The 17,617-nt window shown below is 43.5% G+C and overlaps 7 protein-coding genes across 7 annotated transcripts; 5 read left to right on the top strand and 2 right to left on the bottom strand.

The window, feature by feature from the left end:
• The first annotated feature begins 32 nt into the window (after positions 1 to 32).
• On the top strand, positions 33 to 1,788 carry LOC145702628 (elongation factor Tu-like). Its single transcript, XM_081779879.1, has 8 exons — positions 33 to 274; positions 317 to 568; positions 625 to 813; positions 859 to 1,001; positions 1,044 to 1,158; positions 1,202 to 1,305; positions 1,355 to 1,530; positions 1,576 to 1,788. The coding sequence occupies exons 1-8, from the start codon at positions 43 to 45 to the stop codon at positions 1,700 to 1,702; spliced, it is 1,338 nt and encodes a 445-aa protein (XP_081636005.1). The 5' UTR covers positions 33 to 42; the 3' UTR covers positions 1,703 to 1,788.
• A 37-nt stretch (positions 1,789 to 1,825) lies between these two features.
• On the bottom strand, positions 1,826 to 3,932 carry LOC145702629 (uncharacterized). The gene is made up of 4 exons (XM_081779880.1): positions 3,392 to 3,932; positions 2,953 to 3,350; positions 2,222 to 2,904; positions 1,826 to 1,996 (listed from the first exon to the last, which is right to left on the bottom strand). The coding sequence occupies exons 1-4, from the start codon at positions 3,891 to 3,893 to the stop codon at positions 1,849 to 1,851; spliced, it is 1,731 nt and encodes a 576-aa protein (XP_081636006.1). The 5' UTR covers positions 3,894 to 3,932; the 3' UTR covers positions 1,826 to 1,848.
• Positions 3,933 to 4,159: 227 nt separating this feature from the next.
• LOC145702379 (carbonic anhydrase 2-like) lies at positions 4,160 to 5,612 on the bottom strand. The gene is made up of 6 exons (XM_081779600.1): positions 5,561 to 5,612; positions 5,108 to 5,391; positions 4,811 to 5,062; positions 4,599 to 4,769; positions 4,487 to 4,555; positions 4,160 to 4,441 (listed from the first exon to the last, which is right to left on the bottom strand). Exons 1-6 carry the CDS (start codon positions 5,577 to 5,579, stop codon positions 4,259 to 4,261), a joined length of 978 nt encoding a protein of 325 aa, XP_081635726.1. The 5' UTR covers positions 5,580 to 5,612; the 3' UTR covers positions 4,160 to 4,258.
• A 461-nt stretch (positions 5,613 to 6,073) lies between these two features.
• On the top strand, positions 6,074 to 8,367 carry LOC145701478 (tyrosine 3-monooxygenase-like). The gene is made up of 10 exons (XM_081778699.1): positions 6,074 to 6,141; positions 6,195 to 6,435; positions 6,589 to 6,654; positions 6,835 to 6,979; positions 7,042 to 7,091; positions 7,142 to 7,426; positions 7,472 to 7,570; positions 7,624 to 7,839; positions 7,879 to 7,950; positions 8,239 to 8,367. The coding sequence occupies exons 1-10, from the start codon at positions 6,074 to 6,076 to the stop codon at positions 8,365 to 8,367; spliced, it is 1,371 nt and encodes a 456-aa protein (XP_081634825.1).
• Positions 8,368 to 8,685: 318 nt separating this feature from the next.
• Positions 8,686 to 11,421, top strand: LOC145703697 (uncharacterized). Its single transcript, XM_081781083.1, has 3 exons — positions 8,686 to 9,110; positions 11,028 to 11,159; positions 11,229 to 11,421. Exons 1-3 carry the CDS (start codon positions 8,738 to 8,740, stop codon positions 11,393 to 11,395), a joined length of 672 nt encoding a protein of 223 aa, XP_081637209.1. The 5' UTR covers positions 8,686 to 8,737; the 3' UTR covers positions 11,396 to 11,421.
• Positions 11,422 to 11,617: 196 nt separating this feature from the next.
• LOC145701479 (tRNA-queuosine alpha-mannosyltransferase-like) lies at positions 11,618 to 13,003 on the top strand. The gene is made up of 5 exons (XM_081778700.1): positions 11,618 to 11,805; positions 11,848 to 12,240; positions 12,287 to 12,323; positions 12,361 to 12,743; positions 12,817 to 13,003. Exons 1-5 carry the CDS (start codon positions 11,618 to 11,620, stop codon positions 13,001 to 13,003), a joined length of 1,188 nt encoding a protein of 395 aa, XP_081634826.1.
• A 99-nt stretch (positions 13,004 to 13,102) lies between these two features.
• Positions 13,103 to 16,739, top strand: LOC145701480 (mannosyl-oligosaccharide 1,2-alpha-mannosidase IA-like). The gene is made up of 7 exons (XM_081778701.1): positions 13,103 to 14,682; positions 14,728 to 14,992; positions 15,032 to 15,219; positions 15,314 to 15,570; positions 15,612 to 15,789; positions 16,064 to 16,182; positions 16,446 to 16,739. The coding sequence occupies exons 1-7, from the start codon at positions 13,147 to 13,149 to the stop codon at positions 16,621 to 16,623; spliced, it is 2,721 nt and encodes a 906-aa protein (XP_081634827.1). The 5' UTR covers positions 13,103 to 13,146; the 3' UTR covers positions 16,624 to 16,739.
• The last annotated feature ends 878 nt before the right edge of the window (positions 16,740 to 17,617 follow it).

A 17,617-nucleotide genomic window follows, 5' to 3' on the forward strand; every position in this document is an offset into this window, starting at 1 on the left:
TCTTTCACCTCTTCATTCTCCTTCCTTTTCAGATTTATAAGAATGTACGGACTTCGCCAAACCGGCCGAACCCTCCAGCTGATCAATTTGACCACACAGCGATCGTTGAGCTTCACTTGTTCGCTCAACAAGGAGACCTTCGTCCGGGACAAGCCCCATGTTAACATCGGAACCGTCGGACACGTTGATCACGGAAAGACTACTCTCACTGCCGCCATTACTAAAGCGATGGCTGAAGCGTTTCCCGAAATCAACTCTTTCAAAGATTACAAAGGTACTTCTTCACTAGAAGTTCGACCCTAACCATCAATTCTAGCTATCGACAATGCCCCTGAAGAACAGAAGCGAGGCATCACTATCAACGCGTCCCACGTCGAGTACTCCACCACCAATCGTCATTACAGCCACGTTGATTGCCCTGGCCACGCTGATTACATTAAAAACATGATTTCCGGCACTTCAACTATGGATGGCGGTATTTTGGTTATTTCAGCTGCTGATGGTGTTATGCCACAGACACGAGAACATATTGTTTTGGCCAAACAAATTGGAGTTAAACATTTAGTAGGTACGCTCCTTATTCTGGGTCACTTATCGAAAGCTTCAACTGAATGTATTCTTTAGTTTTTATCAACAAATGTGATACCGTGGACGAAGAAATGATTGAACTTGTCGAAATGGAAATCAGAGAAGAATTAACTGCCTGTGGCTTTGACGGTGATAATGCTTCAGTTATTCCAGGCTCGGCCCTTTGTGAAATCGAAAATAAACAGCCTGAACTTGGACGGGAAGCTATTCTTAAACTCATGGAAGGTAAAACTCTCTCCCCTCTTGCTCCTTCTTAATCCCTCTTCTTAGCCGTTGACAACGACATTCCAGTGCCAGAGCGAAACTTGGACGAGCCACTTTTGATGCCAATCGAGAATCTTTACAAAATCCCTGGCCGAGGAACCGTCATCACTGGCAACGTCGAGCGCGGTGTTGCCAACAAGGGCGACAAGGTAAGACAACAGCGCGTGAACAAGGGTTGAGGATCTTTTAAGGTCGAAATTATTGGTTATGGCAAGCACTTCAAGGCTCAGATCAACGGAATGGAAACTTATTTGAAGACTTTGGACCGATTGGAGCCCGGAGATAACGCTGGTGTTCTCGTCAAAGGTATTCCTTCGTCTTTTAGCAAAACTATAACCTTCTTCGATAGGTGTGAACCGAGAGCAGCTGAGAAGAGGAATGGCGATCGTCTCCCCTGGCTCAGTCAAACCAGCGTTGAAAGTTGAAGCGAACATTTACATTCTCACCGATGAGGTATCCTTTCACCCCTTTTCGACCGTCCTTGTTAACCCCCTTTTCTCAGGAAGGAGGCACTGGAAAGCCACTGAAACACATGGGCCAGAACATGATCTTCTGCCGAACCTTTGACTGCATGGCGGCGACGATGTACAAGGACGAAAAGGACCGAATCCTCCCCGGCGAGAACGGACTCATGAACTTTGTTTTCCGAGTCCCAATGGTTATTGAAGAAGGAGACCGGTAAGAGTCACCAATTACTCACCCTTGGGTATTCTTTTTTGTTAGATTTACTGTTCGATCTGGAAAGACAACCGTTGGAACCGGAATCGTAACGAAGGTTTACGACGAATTGACCGAAAAGCAAGTCGCTGAATGGTTCGACACGAAAGCTAGTATGAAGAAGCCACTCTAAGTATTTAGCGCTTTTTGTTACTGTTACTGCGCTGTTACTTTTGATCTGGCATTTGAAATGTTTCCAAAATTAAGTTATTAAAATATAATTTCAAAAACAAGCAATACAACTGTGTGTATTTACAAGAGCGTTTATTCAAAAAGTACTTAGTGAATGGACTTGTATCCTTCAGGACAAATGTCAGGAATTCCACAGGAACCGAACAATCTGTCAGCTTTCAGGCAGAGTGTGATTGAGCATTGAAGGTAGAGCTCGAAGGTCGACTCGATTTTGTCGAAGGTGAACGACTCGTAGCTTTTTTGGCTTTCAACTTTTTGATTTACTGGGAAGTCTTAATTGGCAGTTGTCAATTAAGAAGCAATTTGCATTTATTTTGAAAATAAAAACTATAATTGGTCATGAACAAATCACAATGTGTATTTTTAGTGTGAATACAGAGCGATGCATGAAATAATTTAATTTTAGACCAATCAGACTCTAGAATTTTCCGCAGCTTTTATAAGCAAATCAAAGCCCTGCCTAAAATCTATCATTTTCGAAGAATACGGTTCGGCTGAATGCATCTCCGTCTTTGCCAAGTCCGACAAGCAGCCATCCTTGATCACCATGAAGTCTTTCTCACTCTCCTGGCTTGAAATCGTGCACTGTTCAACAAAAAATTCAACCGGGAAGCTTGAATCAAACTCTTCCCTCCACTCTACTCGTGCGTTGACTCGATCACCGATCAGCAGATTTGCTGCGTCGATTTCAGTCTCGTAAGAAGAACTTTTGTAGAATTTGATCCCGAAGGTTTGGTCCCAATTCACGAATTTTTCGATGTTGGAATTGACGATGTTGGTTGTGACGGAATACTTTGATCTGTCAGTAGTAGTGGAAGACGTATAAAAGCAATTAAACCCAAACTCGGACGAAAAATCATTCGCGAAGAAGATTCTAGCGCCGGCCATCGTCTTCTTCGTAAAATGAAACACCTGCGAAAACTTGATCAAAAGTCCTTCATCCACTTCCGAAGACTCCGCTGTCATTCCGCACTGCCCGAGCTTGATGGAAAAAGAAATGCCGGATTTTTCCTCGTCGTAGGAAATGATCGGATCGCAATTTTCTTCGGAGAAATTGAGGAGTTCGCTGATGTCACTCGCGATGAGCTCGGGATCGTTGAATGCGTCCAAGCGGATGAAGCCTTCCATTCGGTCGGACTTGCACTAGAATCTTTAATTGAAGAGCTCTCCCCTTTCTGGTCTTTTCATTACCTCAAGTTTCAAGCAATCCGGATTGGCAATAACACACGATTTCTTCGAATCATCATGTGCCCAGCAACCAGTCTTGTCCTGATCCACCGTCGCGTCGTAGAATGAATACGAGCTCAGGCATTCATTCGATTTGGAACTTCCCACAGCGGAAGTGTGAGCGATTGCCAACGACTCCTGAAAAGTTCCATCTCCGCGGGCAATGTCGATTTCTCTCTTTTGCATCGGCTTCTTGTCGATCATCACGTCGATGACGTCGATCAGTTCGGTCCGGTTCAGAGCGCCTAGAATTTCTGAATCGGGAATTAACTTACCGCCGCGGTGGAAGTGCAGCGCTGGGTACGCGTGGACCCCAAGTTCGTTGCACTTTTCTTCGTAAAATGAACAGTCGAAAGTTGCAACTAAAAATTTCTCAACAAAAAGAGAGAAAATTCGATGTTACATTGAATATCATCTCCCCAAATCTTCTCCCTTCCCAAATCGACCAAATCTTCCGTCATTTTCGAGCAGGGCGCTTCGCACCAGTCAACATGAAAGCTGACAACTGACAGTTTCGGCTCTTCGACAAACAGGTCGAAAGTATTTTCCGAGATGGGAATGACGACGTCTTCTGGCGCCGGTCCAGTCGCATCGAGCAGAAATTTTTTTAGTTCAAAAACTGACCTGTCAAGAAGATCCGGAAAATCGGCGTAGTGCTCGTCGTTTTTGTAAAGAATGATTTTCGGAAATTTCGTGATTCCTAGGTTTCCGCAGAAGATCGCTTTTTCCATGCAGTTGATTGTCTCTAGCTCGATTTTACTGTCCGTTACTCTACGAAGCTCTTTCCAGACGTCATTCAATCTGTAGCAAGGGCCGCACCAGGGCGTTCCAAATCTCACGAGCTTAAAAACGTCCTCTGCGTTGGCCAAAAGGGCAAAAGGGCCGAAAAAAGGCAAAAGTTTCATTTTCGATTTTTCTTGGTAATGAAAGAAAAAAGCCTTGAACACGGCAAATATGGGCGAAAAAAGCGCCGCCTCCTCAAGTGGCGAGTTTTGGTGAAACGTGTGGTTGAGCACCAAATAAGCGCCTTGGCTCACGTTGATGGGGAGATAATTATATTTGCGTGTTTTGACCAATAATTTCCGCGTGTCTTAATGCTTCCTTGATGTGCGTGTCACAAGCTGCAGTATCATAAGATTGCTCTTTTTTTTCGAAAACTTTGTAAAAAAAGTCAATTTTGATGTTCTCATTTATTCTGATAAAATCAAGAAGATATTTTAAAAAACAGTTTTATAATTGTACAGTTGTCAAGACATGGGCTGTCGATAATTTACTCATCGTCGTGGTGATGGTCGTGTTCGTGATCGTGGTGGTGGTCGTCCTCGTGGTAGTTGTTGAGCCAGTCGTAGTCTCGGAACTCTCGTTCGCGGTCGAAGTTTCGCTCGTTTCGGAAAGCGGCTTTGAAGGCGGCGGAGGAGTCCGAGTAGAAGATGACGTTTCGGTCGGCAAGAGGCTTGGAAAATGAATGAGAGAGGGGTTCGGAGACTGGTCGTCTTACCTGGACTGGTCGGAAGTTGTCTTCGATGTGTTCATCAGCAAGATCAGCGGATCGGAGCAAATTGGCAGCCTAAACAAGAGGAGGTAATGGCATGTATGTTGTCTAAACTTACGGTTTGTCGGCTGATTCGGATGGGGTCCTTGAATACGGTCCACTGGACGGCTTCGGAGCATGGTGGGGTGGTGAGGGATCCTTCGTATCGGTAGAAGTTGGAGAGATCGACGCCTTCGATCAAGTTGCTGATGGAGAAATCGAAGTGTCGGAAGGATCCGTCTTCGTTGCCCTTGAGAGGGATAGAGGGGGTTTGATATGAACGCAAGTTACCTGTTTGTTCGAGTGCCATCGAAGTCGTCGGGCAAGTTCGCCAATGGCCTCGTTGGATTCGTCACCATCGGTGACCTCGATCATGAAGCCAAGGACGGCAAGACCGTCGCCGAGGCCAAGACCGGTAACGAGGTCGATGTCGGATCGGTAGTGGACGAAGTGGACCTCGGCGAAGGTGTGGTGTCCATTGATGGTGTGTTCGGAGCCACCCTGGCCGGCCTTGTCACCCCAGTGGAAGTGGAAAGAGTGGAACTAGGGAAAAGAGTGGTGCTATTGAAGAGGGTGGTTTTTGAGTACCTGGTATTCGTTGCCAATGTGTCCGCCAGAGAACTTAGCGTCGTAGTCGTCAGAAGTGAGGACGATGGTGTGCTCGTTGTCAGCAAAGTTCCAGGAAGCCTGCTGATCGTAGCCGGTCATGTTCCAGTTCTCAGCGCAGTCCATGAAGTGGAAGTTTCTGTAAGTGTAGTCCAAGTCGATTGGCGACCCGCGGACCTGGTCGGTGCACTCGTCTCCCCAGGAGGAGCCATCGACTCCGAAGGTTTCGGGGTATTCCCAGGAGGCGGCGAGGGCAGAGGCGGTAACTAAGAAAAGAAATGTCAATATGGTACTTGCTTGGTTTTGTTCTTCGTCTTACATATTTCGTCTGTATATAGAATAGTCAATATTGGTTAATATATGAGTTCTTATTGAAGTCATGATGGTTGTATATTGAATATTTTTGCGACTCTGCAGCTCTCTTGGAAACTTTACCGGTGGCAAGGAGTTTCATTTTCGAATGATTCTAACCAAAAGCGAGCTAAGTTGCTGGCATATGTAAGCAGCTCGTAAAAAGGAAGGATCGTTCGTTTCCGCCCAAAAAACGCCGATCGAGGGAGAGCGCGAGCTGACGGCTCAGACGACGTTACGACCCGGCAGCGGGTTTTACGGGCTTTTCTGGGTCAGCTACGATCATCGATGTCTAAATATCTCTTCGGCGTTTATGATGATGGACATTTTATCAGCGATTTTCTATCAAAGATAAATGGATAATAGAGCATTTTTTCTGCATTAATAAAAGATTTTTCAAAAAAAAAATTTATTAAATAATTAATTTTAATTATAATTAATTATTTATTTTTTAAATAAAATCAAAGAGGTTAATAATATTTTTTATTCTTTACAAAGAATTCAAATCAATAAAGCGCAGATTTTGGAATTTATTGATTTGTGATGATTATAAAATCGTTGTTTTGTCGAAGCTGGTGGCAGATTGCTTTTATGGCCATGAAGCCGTTTTTACGAAGACAGAGTACTCTTGTTCAAGACGCGCGTCAACAAATTGCTAAAGCCAGGTTTTTTTTCTCAGAACGATCGATTTTCATAAATCATCAATTTTCAAATCTAGGGCGAAAGTGGAAGCCAAGAACCTGTACTTTTACTTGAAGCAGAACAGCGATGATGTTTCTACGACTCAGGAACTGTCGATCATCTTTCAAATTTTGGTTGCTAATCGAGTCGGAGTCCAGCGATTCCGTCAAGTGGTTCCGAGAAATCCCGGGCGGGCTTCTCTCGCGAGAAAGTTGTCGAAGGCTTCGATTGGATCGGATGACTTGGAAGATGTTTTCTTGCAAATTGATGAACCAAAAGTATGAGCTCGGCTCGGAAACCTGCGTAGAAAAGGGCCTGAGTCAGGGTCATTTTATTTGAACTTTTTCAGACCCTGACTCAGGTTTTCTACACAGATTCCTGAGCTTAACATAACGGTTTCAGGACAATTCGAGTCAAATTTTTGTATTTAGAAAATTTTGTCATCATCTGCGACAATCGTCGTCATCGAAATCAAAGCACCTGAATTTGTGCTCGAGGTAAGCTGGGTCTAAGCCGGGAGTATAAAACTTGACGATGGCGGTGGTTACTTAAAATGAAAAAACTGCAAAACAGAGTCGTTAACCTAGATGACCTTGTAGCGCGATTTATGTTTCTTTCCGCTCTTTGTGGGAGGGTTAATTTGTTTCCGTAACCTTGAAGTTTTGTTTTCTTTTCAGGGAATCTATCGAGCAGTAGAAGAGCAAGGAGTTATCCGAGCGGATGGAGCGTTCAACCGCAAGCCAGTTTCTGGGAGTTTTCCGCGATCAAGAGCAGATCTTTGCTGCGTCAAGGAGTTTATCGATCTTGCGCCAGATCATCCAGGCTTTGTTCAGTTCTGTTTGTCGACTTATATATTTGAAAATTTTTATTGAGCGAATAAAAAGGATCAAAAGACGCGGAATATGTAACCCGGCGAAGAATGATTAACGACTTGGTAAGTCTAAAAAATCATCAAATAATGGTTAATCCATCTCTTTAATTAAGGTTCGCCAGAACTCCCACTCACTGCCAACTGTATCTTACACCGACGAAGAAGAACTTTGCTGGAGAACGATTTACAGCCGACTTCAAAAACTATGGCCGACATACGCCTGCTCGAGATTTCAAGAAGGATTGAAAATTCTGGAAGAAAGCGGCGTCGTGAAGCAAAATCAAATTCCGAACTTGCAGCAAGTTTCGGATTTTCTTGAAGAAACAACCGGATTTATTCTGAAACCAGCTTCTGGTCTTTGCTCGGCGAGGGATTTTCTCAATTGTTTGGCGATGAAAGTAAGGCTTGATCAAAATAATTCCCGAATTTATCCGTTTTTTCAGGCCTTCCCGTGTACTTTATACATGCGTCACCACAGCGAGCCGGGCTACTCTCCAGAGCCAGACCTGGTCCACGAAATACTTGGACACGTGCCTCTGCTCGTAAAAAAAATCGCCCAACTTTTCAAAATTAAAAAAATTATTTTCATTTTCAGCTGTTAGATGATGTGGCGGAATTCACCCAGAAAATCGGCCTCGCGAGTTTGGTCGCCTCGGACGAGGAAATTGAAGAACTGGCGAGGCTGTATTGGTATTCGGTGGAATTTGGACTGACGCTGGAAAATGGAGATTTGAAGGTTTTTGGAGCGGGACTGCTTTCGTCGCCGGATGAGATGGAATATGCGGTGACTGATGAACCCAACCATCCTTTGGTAAGAGCTCCTGGTTTTCGTTGAAAAGGATTTTTGAAGTTTGAGCCGGGAATTTTGGCGAAAACGAAATTTGACGATACAACTCTTCAAAGCTCCTATTCTGTCCTTCAGGTACGTTTCCCAGAATCAATTGCTGGGCTAAGAAATCTGTGCCGGAATCCTTAGTCAGGAACTGAGATTTCTCAAATGAAAAGCGGCTTCGTTTTTGAAAAAGCCGCTACGCGGCTTTTCATGTAAGATATGTGCATTCCTGACTAAGGGTTTCTACACAGGTTTTTGAGCCCAGATCAACAGTTATGTAATCTGTTCTGGTCTGACAGCCTTCTAAAAAAACTCCGTTTCTTGTTTTGTTCAATGCTTACCTTGATTGATAAATTGAAATTTAACGAGCCATTTCAGAGCGTGGACACGGCCATGGACTTGCTACGAGTGTATTGTCAAGCGCTCAAAAACCCGGTGGTCTTTTCGTACAATGAAGATTTGGGTAATCATCAGAAAATCGAAGCCGCGGGATTGTTTGTTCTTTAGGCCTCATTACCGGCGAAAAACGACGGCCGAGCTACAAAAGAATCAAACGAGGCAGAACTCTTTACTTTTGAATTTCTTGATTTCTCAGCAAATTTTTTTTTTGAAAAATGAAATAAATTATTAATCTTTCTTGTCTTTTCTTTATTTTCCATCTAAAAAACCAGATGTTTTTTTTTCAAATTTGCATAAAATAGACGGCATTTTCTTCAGAAACCGCGTCGATTCCACGGAATCGAAATTTTATTAACGCAAATTCTCAATAATCTCATCCCCCGCGGCGATTTCGCAGTTGTATCTTCTGAGCAAGAGAGCGAGGAGTTTTCATTCTAGAGAGTCTCGTGAAGGAATAAAAAGAGGAAATAAAGAGAAAATGAAGCTTTGCGCCGCTTTCATCGCCGTCGCCTCTGCTTCCAGCTGGCCTGGACAGGCCTACAACGGGACCATCTACCAATACTGCGGCACCAAGGTCACCCTCGCCGCCGCCTCCGTCAACGCCACCTGCTCCCTCGACTTCAACGGCTTCGACTTCGCCCACATCTCGATCCCCGGCTGCTTCTCGCAGGGAATGGGCTCCAACATCGTCGAATGCAACGGCGTCGAAGGCGTCACTGACCCAGAAAACTTGGACGTGACCGTCTTCTGGCAGCAGGACTTCGACTTGGATGGCAACTTGGACAACTCTACCTGCGCCGAGGATGCCGATATTACCTTTTCTTGCCAGGATAATGGAGCTGCTCCATCAGGTTTGTTTTTTTAGATTACCCCTCGGCTAGGATCGGAAATCTTTGTAGGAAACTTAAGTCAGGGTCTGAAAAAGATAAATTGAAAAGCCGCGTAGCGGCTTTTTTACAATCGAAGCCGCTTAAATATGATCAAGAGAGAAAGTCAAGAGATTTGGCATGGAATGAATATAAATAAATTAGAGACTAACTGGTTGTAGATTTTGTCGTTGTCGTTGTCGTTGTCGTTGTCGTTGTTGTTGTTGTTGTTGTTGTTGTTGTTGATGTTGTTGTCACCGGTATTGTTGTTGTCGTCCAGGTAGTCTCCTCAAAAGATGTTGTCGTTGTTGAAGATGTGGTTGCTGGGTAAATATTGTGAGTAGCGTTTCTAATGCTGTAGAAAAACTCTTCTGTTCCAAACTGATCGATTAGTTGTTGAGAGTTTTCTCCCAAGCCTTGCCAGCTGTTTGAAGAAGACTCAACCCAAGCTTCCCATTCCGGGAAATTGAAATTGGTATAGTCTGCGTTTCCGTCATTGTATTCGAGTCCAAGCACCCACCATTCGCCGAAAAAATAGAAAAGCTCCATCATATCCTTAATCGCCCAATATCCATTTTGACTTATCGCAGTCTCGCTTCCATCGCGGTTTACAGCACCAAAGGAAGGAATCATTGCAGCGCCAGCAGTGAGAAGCCAGTCAAGACCTTCGTATTTTCCGGAATAAACAGCGCTCTCCACAAGTGCGGTATTATTCGGATCGTTGGCAGCAAACCAATCAACGAATTGACTGGCAAATTGTTCCCCGGAATAGCCGCCAGTTAGCTCGCTTGTTGCGACAATTGCAAGGGCGCCTTTTCCACGGAGATGATCCCAAAGCTCATTCGTGAAGCCAGGAGTATCGTTGATGAACAGTATTCTTAGATAGTCTTTCCACCACTGAGCTGCCCAGACTCCGAGAAGCGGGTTGATCGTCCATGGATGCGCCCAAATTAAACAACGGTCGTATTGTACGGTTTCTAGCTCGCAGCCTGCTTCAACACATCCACCAGGGCAAATGAACTGATGAGCAGCATCGGGGCAGTTCCAAATTGATTCTTGAATTATCGTTGATTCGAGACAGTCAGTCAGTTCGGTACTGTACTCTTTGACTTCCTCGTAAACTAAGTTGTTCATCATACTACTGAAATTTTCTATTCCGCTTCCGTCAACGATTTCCGCGAAGTAGTCCTCTGATAGCTCATCATAAAAAAGTCCTGTGAAGCTCCATTTGAGAGCGTCAAGGTTCCAATTGTTGAATAATTCGCTGTCGAAAGCATCGAATTGTTCCATAAGGTCTTTGGCGGCTATCAATGTTTCAAGGACAAATGCTCCCCCGTGGATCCACTCGTCTCGCTTCAGAGCTGCGTCGATTGCATCTGCCGGCGCCCAAGCACCTTTCAAGTAGAGATCGCCCATAAGGGATTGGTAAACTTGCGATCTGGCGTTTCCAGCAGTCAGGGCTGTATTAGCGAAATTCGATGTTCCCATTGCGGAAGAAGCACAACTCAGTGTATTTTCGTCAAAAATAAGGGGACCATAAGGTCCTTCTACTTGCCCTTCCGCTACAAGGGTGCTAAGGTAATCAAGGACGACTTGAGCGTAAATAGGCTGCCCTCCGAGGGGTCCAAATGGCGCGATTTCTCCTCTGACCTCATCAGCAGATCGTCTTCTTGGATCAGCAAGAGCGAGTCCTATTGCCGTCCAAAATTTCATTCTCTTTTGACTCCAAGCCGGTGATTTTATTTTTGCTGCTTTGAAGAATTTTTATTCAAAGCTTGAAATGTCATTGTTTCAAAAATCGATTTTAATTCAAAATATCAATGAATAATCAAACCATTTTTTCGCCTCGAGATTTCCGTTATTGAATAAATTGTTAATTATTATTAAAAAACTGTTGTTTAGTTGCTATGTTCGACAACATCTCCAACAACTTCCACGCCCGCGATAGCACTCAATGGAACCGAATCCAGATTTACGGCATCGGCGGCGAAAACTACGCGGTCGAACTTAACGACGCTCTCGGCCTTCCAGCTGGTAATAAAACTTTGACACTTTTCTTTCCCTGAGCGGGTTCATTTGGTTCTTTTATGACATTGTTTTCAGCCATTTCAAACTACACTTGCGGCCTCTGCTCCGACATCCAAATCGCCGGCGAAAACCAGCTGACTTTCACCGTCAACCAAGACGCTTTCAACGCGCAGCTTTTCGAACTTATCGTCGAATCTGATGCTTTGATTTCCCAACAGACTTCGACCATCGTTTCTGTTTGAACAAAATTTGCACCAATAAAACATCAAAAAACCATAATTAAAATATTTTTATTCGCGAAAATATCGATTTTAAATTCATTCTCGAGTATGACTCATTGTTAAAAATCACCTGATTTTCCTATCCAATCAGATTTCTTGTTCGAAAACGTCCAAAATTGAGTTTCAAAAAGAGAGAAATTTGAAAAAAATGAGAAAAATTTTGATCGTTGAGCCGTTTTATGAATGTGTTTCTCCATAATTTTCGTTTTGATGCCCTTATCAGTCAAATTTCAAGATAATAGAAAACCCTGGAGAAACATACAAAAGGGTGGTTCGCATAAATATCTTCTTGATCAACTCATTCCGGCGCTAGAAACGGCCAAATATTCCGTCACGCTCGTCACTCTTCCCGACAAAAAGTGGCACTGGCGGTAATTTCATCACTTTTTTTATCAAACGTTGATTTATTCAAGCGCTCGAGTTTCAGTCCTTCAGCTTCGGAGCAAAATTCCAAAGGACAACTTCGACGTTTTTCTTACTTCTTCGGTTCTCCCTTTGGCCGAGTTTATCGGCCTCTTTCCCCACTTAGCGGCGAGCAAGAAGGTCATCTACTTCCACGAAAACCAGCTGGTCTACCCTGTTCAAGAAATCAAGAATCGAGATGTCCAGTACAGCTACAATCAAATCACGTCTGCTCTCGTTGCCGATCGGTTGCTTTTCAATTCGACGTGGAATTTCGAGAGCTTTTTGGCGAATATTCCAAAGATTTTGAAGCTCATCCCCGATTTTAAGCCAAAAGGGTTGGAAAAAGAAATTGAGGAAAAATCAAAGGTCGTTCATTTTCCTGTCAAAATCCCTGACTTTCCGTAAGTCGCCTATTTTTTGATTCTTTTTGGGTGAAAAAATTTCTAGAGCTACACCAAAGTCTGGTCCTATTCACATCGTTTGGGTTTGGGCTCGCGAACCTGTGTAAAAACCTGAGTCAGGGTCCTAAAAGAGTTTTTTTCTTTTCTCAGGACCCTGAGTCAGGTTTCCACACAGGTTTTCGAGCCCAATTCCAGGCGCACCGCTGGGAGCACGACAAAAACCCTTCCATGTTTTTCCGGCAGCTCGAAACAATCAAAAGTCCCTTCATCCTTTCTGTCCTCGGAGAATGCTACGAAGAGAAACCGAGGATCTTTATAGAAGCGAAAGAAAAGTTCAGCGAACAAATCGTCAATTTTGGCTTCTTATCGTCGAAGAATGATTTTTATCGAGCGCTAGAATCGGCGGATATTGCTGTTTCGACCGCGGATCATGAGTTTTTTGGTGTTTCGATGGTTGAGGCGGCGAGATTGGGGTGCTTTCCTGTTGCTCCAAATCGGCTCAGGTAAGAACTCAGCAAGGAAACCTGTGTTGAAAACCTGAGTCAGGGTTTGAAAGAGCTTTAATGGTTATTCTAGCTACCCAGAGCTCTTCCCAAAACGATGCCTGTACAATACTGAATCTCAACTTGGCAAACTTCTGAGAAATCTGATCATTGGTGGGCGCGAAAAGCTCGAAAAACTGAACGAAGACATAAAAGAAAGCGTCGAAAAAGTTTCTCAAGAGAAATTTGTTCTGAAAAATATCCTCTGCCAGCTTGAATAAATAATTTTTCGGACGATAAAATCCCTCCCTGTCGCGTATTTTGGAACGTGCCCTGAGGGCGGCCTTAGTTGATACCGGGGAGTTTTGCATGAAATACTCTGATAGCTTACTTTTCATCTAAATCCTCGGCAAAAAAGGCAAAAATGCTCTGGAGAAGATTCAAAAATAGATTTTTTAGTCTCAAAACATGCATGGTGCTAACACTTCTTTATTTTTTGCTGAGAGAGAATTCCGAAAGTACCGGGAGTTTGGCGAGAGTTCCGAGTCACAGAAGCAAGAAAAATAAGCAGAAACATAAGTTGAAGAAAAAGAGAAAAAATGAATCAAAATTTGAAAAATTGGAAGACGCAGTCGAGAGACATCAAGAACTCCGGCTCGAAGGCGAAGAGCCAATTTACACCGACGACGATGTAGCGGACGGCCGCGTTCTCGACGACCCTCGGAACAATTTCCAACCCGTTCTCGGCGGCGAACTCGACCCGGAAATGCGAAAACGAATCGATGCTGCTCAAGCTGAGCTGAATATTCAAGCGCCGGAGGAGATTCTCAAAAGCTCGCAAGACGAAGTCGCCGATGAAGGAATCCAGGAGGAAGAATCGACAGCGACAACAACAACTAGCACGACAACAACGACCACAACGACAACGACTTCGAAAACAGCGGTAAGTGAGGAGCAACACACGACTTCAGCCGAAACGACAACAACGACGGAAGATGAAGAAAACTCGGAAGAGCTGGAAAATGTCGCCTACGAAAATGATGAAAAAGAGGACGAAGAAGAAACGACCACTTCAACGACTACAACGACGACGACGTCGACAGTCGAAACAACAACAAAACCAGAAGCAAAAATCGCTGAGGAATACAAAGAAAAGCAGAGTTCTGAGAATGTAGAAGAAAATGGAGGAGAAGAAAATCAAGTAGCAGAGGAAGAAAGAATCGAATCTGAAGAAACCACCACTTCAACAACAACAACGACGACCTCCAAAACAGCCACTTCCCCCGTCGATGAAGATGAAAAATCAGAAAACAAAGAAGAACCAAGCCCTGAACATCCAAAAAATGCCGAAAAAGCAAAAGAAAATGACGAAGAAGTCGAAATCACCGTCGAAGAAGACGAAAAAGAAGAAGTCAAAGAACAGCCAGTTCAAGAAGAAAAGCCTGAAATGCCGGAAGAAAAGGAAGCGAAGCCGCAAAAAACACTGGAAGACGCAATGAAAGACCTGGAAGAAAAGAAAAAAGCGGCAAAAGAAGCAGCAGACAAACTAAAAGCTCTTCAGCAGCGTCCAAATATTGGATACGCTCAGTTCGGGGCTCACGATGTCAACGATTTCCAAGCAATCATGCCTGTTCTCCGAACAATCAAGCCCGTCAACAATTACGAGCCCTACGACTTCAACAAAGGCACTCCCGGAGAAGCAGATATTCTAGAGAAGCGAGAGAAAGTGAAGGAAATGACACTCCACGCATGGAATGGATATAAACTGAATTCCTTCGGCGAATCGGAAGTGAATCCTCTCACCGGCCAGCCGGTCAACTCCGAGCTCTTCGGAAAGGCGCACACGGGATTGACGATCATCGATGCTTTGGGGACGCTGTATTTGATGGGATTGAAGGAGGAGTTTTTACAAGCGCGGGAATGGATCGAAAATGACTTCAAATTCGACGCCGAAGCTATTGTAAGTTATTTTTATGGCTTTTTATTTTATTTTTTAAAATTTCAGCCCGCTGTTGTTTCATTTTTCGAGTCAAATATCCGTCATCTCGGAGGTCTTCTGTCCATCTATCAACTAACTGGAGATCAGTTGTTTCTCGAAAAAGCAGAAATGGTCGGCCAGGTTTTGGAAAAAGCCTTCAAGGGGGAAAAAGGACTTCCTTACGGAAGACTGGATCTTCCTCATGGCTCTGGAATGTCGCAAGGCTGGGTTCCAGGCGGATGCTTCGTTTTGGCCGAAATTGGGACGATTTCTCTTGAATGGGTTACTCTCGGTTTGTGGAAAAGTTTGGGCTCTTTGTGAATGTTTTTAGGTCTTGAAACGGGAGATCTCCACTACAAAGAGCTGGCAGAGCGGGTTCAAAACTACACACGCGATCATGTAGGCGAGTCGGGAATCTATGCGAATTTCGTGAAACCAACCGAGGATGGAATTGAAAGCTGCTCAAATGCGATCAGTTTTGCTGGCTGCGCTGATAGTTATTATGAATACATTCTCAAGGTATTGGCAGATTTTCAGATGAAGAGAAACCTTAGTCAGGCTCTGAAGAGCGTTAATGAAAAGCCGCTTTAATTAGAAATAAATGAATTTCTAGTTCTATCTTCTTGGAGGAAAAAAAGATCAGGCACAACTTTCCTGGCTTGAGAAAACTGTCCAGGGGGTCGAAGAACATTTGGTGCTAGAACAAGAGAAGGAGAAATACAAAATCATGATGGTTGATGGTCAGCAAAGGAGAAATCCGAGAACGGGTGCGTTTGATTTTTCAAAAGGAAATCGAATGGGCCATTTGGCTTGCTTTGCTGGCGGCTTTTGGGGCTTGACCGCACAGGTTTTGCCCGACAGAGCGGAGAGGTAAGAGGAAAGAGGGAAAGTGATGAGAGCGAAAAATCTAGGTACATGGAACTGGCCGCTGGCGTCACTCAAAGCTGTCGAGATTCGTACGTCGACAGTCCGACGAATCTCGGCCCGGAGACTTTTTCAACGACTGGTGCTTCAAACCCGGGCAACGATTATTACATTCTTCGGCCAGAAACTGTCGAGAGTTACTTCTACCTCTGGCGGCTTACAAAGGCACGGGTCAATATTTAAAAACAGAATCTGATTTATTACCGCGATTTAGATTTTTGAATGACTAATTTTAGCCAGAATTCCGACTTTTTTGCTAAAGAATAGCAAAGCCGCGTGCGGCTTCGAGTAGAGAAAGTAAAATAAAAGCCGCGCCCCGCGCGGCTTAAGATTTCTTTCTACTGGAAGCCGCATGCGGCTTCTCGATTTTTTAGCAAAGAAGTCGGAATTCTTGCTGAAAAAAGTCATTCAGAAATCAGAATTGTAGAATAAATTCTGACACGTGATCTACAATAACATTGTTGACTTTCGAAAAAAGGATGAAAAATATCGCGAATGGGCTTGGGACGTGGTCCAAGCACTGGAAAAACACTGCCGCACGGAGTTCGGATTTGCCGGGTAAGAAATCAAAAAAAGAATGAATAAAAATATTATCATTTTCCGGGAGACAGAATTTCAAATCAATTCCAAAAACGCGTCACTTTCAATTTCGAAGTATTTAATTTGAAAGTATCTTCAAATTAAAGATTTAAATTTGCGGCTTTTGGGAACACAGAGGACAAAACAGATGACCATCTATTCTTTCTATAACGAATCTTCGACGACATCTTCTTTCTATAGAAGATTTAAAAAATCACCAATTCACACGTCTTTATTTTCAGCCTCAAAAGCGTGAAAAGCGGCCAAAAGAACGAAATCCAAGAATCGTTTCTTCTTGCGGAGACGCTCAAGTACCTGTATCTCATTTTCTCCGACGATGACTTGATTTCCCTCGACGAGTTTGTTTTCAACACTGAAGCACATCCGCTGAGGATCAATCCGAGCATTTATCAAAATTGAAAAAATAAAGAAGTTTTTTGTAGAAAAATAATTTTAATGACGCTAAAACCTAAACCTTTCTGTACAAGCAAAAACTACTGTTCATACTGATTTTACAGTATCTCTTCAAGATTTAAATAAAATTACACAAGCAGTTTTAATCGGAAACTAAGTTCAGAAATCTGCGTAAGAACCTGAGTAAAGGCTCGGCAACCTGTGTAAGTCACCTGAGTCAGGGTCTGAAAAAGCTTAAAAAGGCCCTGACTCAGGTTTTGGCACAGGTTGCCGAGCCAAGACCTGAGTCAGGGTCTTAAAAGCTCTTCTAAGATCCTGACTCAGGTTCTTAACACAGGTTTCTGAGCTGAAAAGCAAAGAAACTTGTTTCATCTAGCAATTCTTCCTGAATTTTTTCTTCAAAAGTAGACGTTCCTGGTTTTTAAAACGGAAAGTCTACGGTACTCAAGAGTAATTTCAAATTTGTATTAGCGATGTACGCATTTTCATTCGAAAACCAGATTAAGAGTTAATCGTCGAGTATCGCTCGAGTTCCCAATCTAAGATGATCAGACTGTATACTCCCTCATCAATACTTATAATTCCCGCGAGATTATGCAGGCAGACCTGCAGATTAGAAATTCATAATTCCCCAGAATATCGCAATGAAATCGGGTTAATCGTACCATCGATACTCTTATTTTGCCTTATTTAGAATTTTACTGTAGCATGTTGATGGGCAAGCTGTCGAGAAAACCTGAGTCAGGTTTTTAAAAAGCTTTAATTATAAGCCGCATAGCGGCTTTTCCATAAAGAAAGCCGCAAAACAGCTAAGCCAAAATTTTCATCTAGATCTATTTTTGAAATCCTGTGTAGAAAACCTGAGTCAGGCTTCGCTTTGAAATAAAAACCGCTACACTGCTTTTCATTTTAGATCTTTCAGACCCTGACTCAGGTTTTCTAGACAAAAAAATAAAAACTTCTTTTTTGAATCAAAATAGCTGGCCGATTTAAATTTGGG

Source organism: Oikopleura dioica, chromosome PAR, assembly GCF_907165135.1.
Source record: "Oikopleura dioica chromosome PAR, OKI2018_I68_1.0, whole genome shotgun sequence".
In the NCBI taxonomy this organism is placed as follows: Eukaryota; Metazoa; Chordata; class Appendicularia; order Copelata; family Oikopleuridae; genus Oikopleura; species Oikopleura dioica.

Bases quoted from the DNA above. Each gene is read 5' to 3' on its own strand.
- LOC145702629 (XM_081779880.1), bottom strand. From the start codon at position 3,893: ATGAAACTTTTGCCTTTTTTCGGCCCTTTTGCCCTTTTGGCCAACGCA. The intron at 2,905-2,952 runs GTAATGAAAAGA...TAAAGATTCTAG, and splicing joins CGGATTGCTTGAAACTTGAG to TGCAAGTCCGACCGAATGGA. The intron at 1,997-2,221 runs GCAGGGCTTTGA...AAGCCAAAAAAG, and splicing joins TCGAAAATGATAGATTTTAG to CTACGAGTCGTTCACCTTCG.
- LOC145702628 (XM_081779879.1), top strand. From the start codon at position 43: ATGTACGGACTTCGCCAAACCGGCCGAACCCTCCAGCTGATCAATTTG. The intron at 569-624 runs GTACGCTCCTTA...TGTATTCTTTAG, and splicing joins TGGAGTTAAACATTTAGTAG to TTTTTATCAACAAATGTGAT. The intron at 1,531-1,575 runs GTAAGAGTCACC...CTTTTTTGTTAG, and splicing joins GTTATTGAAGAAGGAGACCG to ATTTACTGTTCGATCTGGAA.
- LOC145701478 (XM_081778699.1), top strand. From the start codon at position 6,074: ATGAAGCCGTTTTTACGAAGACAGAGTACTCTTGTTCAAGACGCGCGT. The intron at 7,571-7,623 runs GTAAAAAAAATC...TTTCATTTTCAG, and splicing joins TTGGACACGTGCCTCTGCTC to CTGTTAGATGATGTGGCGGA. The intron at 7,840-7,878 runs GTAAGAGCTCCT...GGATTTTTGAAG, and splicing joins ATGAACCCAACCATCCTTTG to TTTGAGCCGGGAATTTTGGC.
- LOC145701479 (XM_081778700.1), top strand. From the start codon at position 11,618: ATGTGTTTCTCCATAATTTTCGTTTTGATGCCCTTATCAGTCAAATTT. The intron at 11,806-11,847 runs GTAATTTCATCA...GATTTATTCAAG, and splicing joins GACAAAAAGTGGCACTGGCG to CGCTCGAGTTTCAGTCCTTC. The intron at 12,324-12,360 runs GTTTGGGCTCGC...AACCTGAGTCAG, and splicing joins GTCCTATTCACATCGTTTGG to GGTCCTAAAAGAGTTTTTTT.
- LOC145701480 (XM_081778701.1), top strand. From the start codon at position 13,147: ATGCTCTGGAGAAGATTCAAAAATAGATTTTTTAGTCTCAAAACATGC. The intron at 15,220-15,313 runs GTATTGGCAGAT...ATGAATTTCTAG, and splicing joins ATTATGAATACATTCTCAAG to TTCTATCTTCTTGGAGGAAA. The intron at 15,790-16,063 runs GCACGGGTCAAT...AATAAATTCTGA, and splicing joins ACCTCTGGCGGCTTACAAAG to CACGTGATCTACAATAACAT.
- LOC145702379 (XM_081779600.1), bottom strand. The intron at 4,770-4,810 runs GTAACTTGCGTT...ATCCCTCTCAAG, and splicing joins GATGGCACTCGAACAAACAG to GGCAACGAAGACGGATCCTT. The intron at 4,442-4,486 runs GTAAGACGACCA...TCATTTTCCAAG, and splicing joins ACAACTTCCGACCAGTCCAG to CCTCTTGCCGACCGAAACGT.
- LOC145703697 (XM_081781083.1), top strand. From the start codon at position 8,738: ATGAAGCTTTGCGCCGCTTTCATCGCCGTCGCCTCTGCTTCCAGCTGG. The intron at 9,111-11,027 runs GTTTGTTTTTTT...ACTGTTGTTTAG, and splicing joins TAATGGAGCTGCTCCATCAG to TTGCTATGTTCGACAACATC. The intron at 11,160-11,228 runs GTAATAAAACTT...CATTGTTTTCAG, and splicing joins CGCTCTCGGCCTTCCAGCTG to CCATTTCAAACTACACTTGC.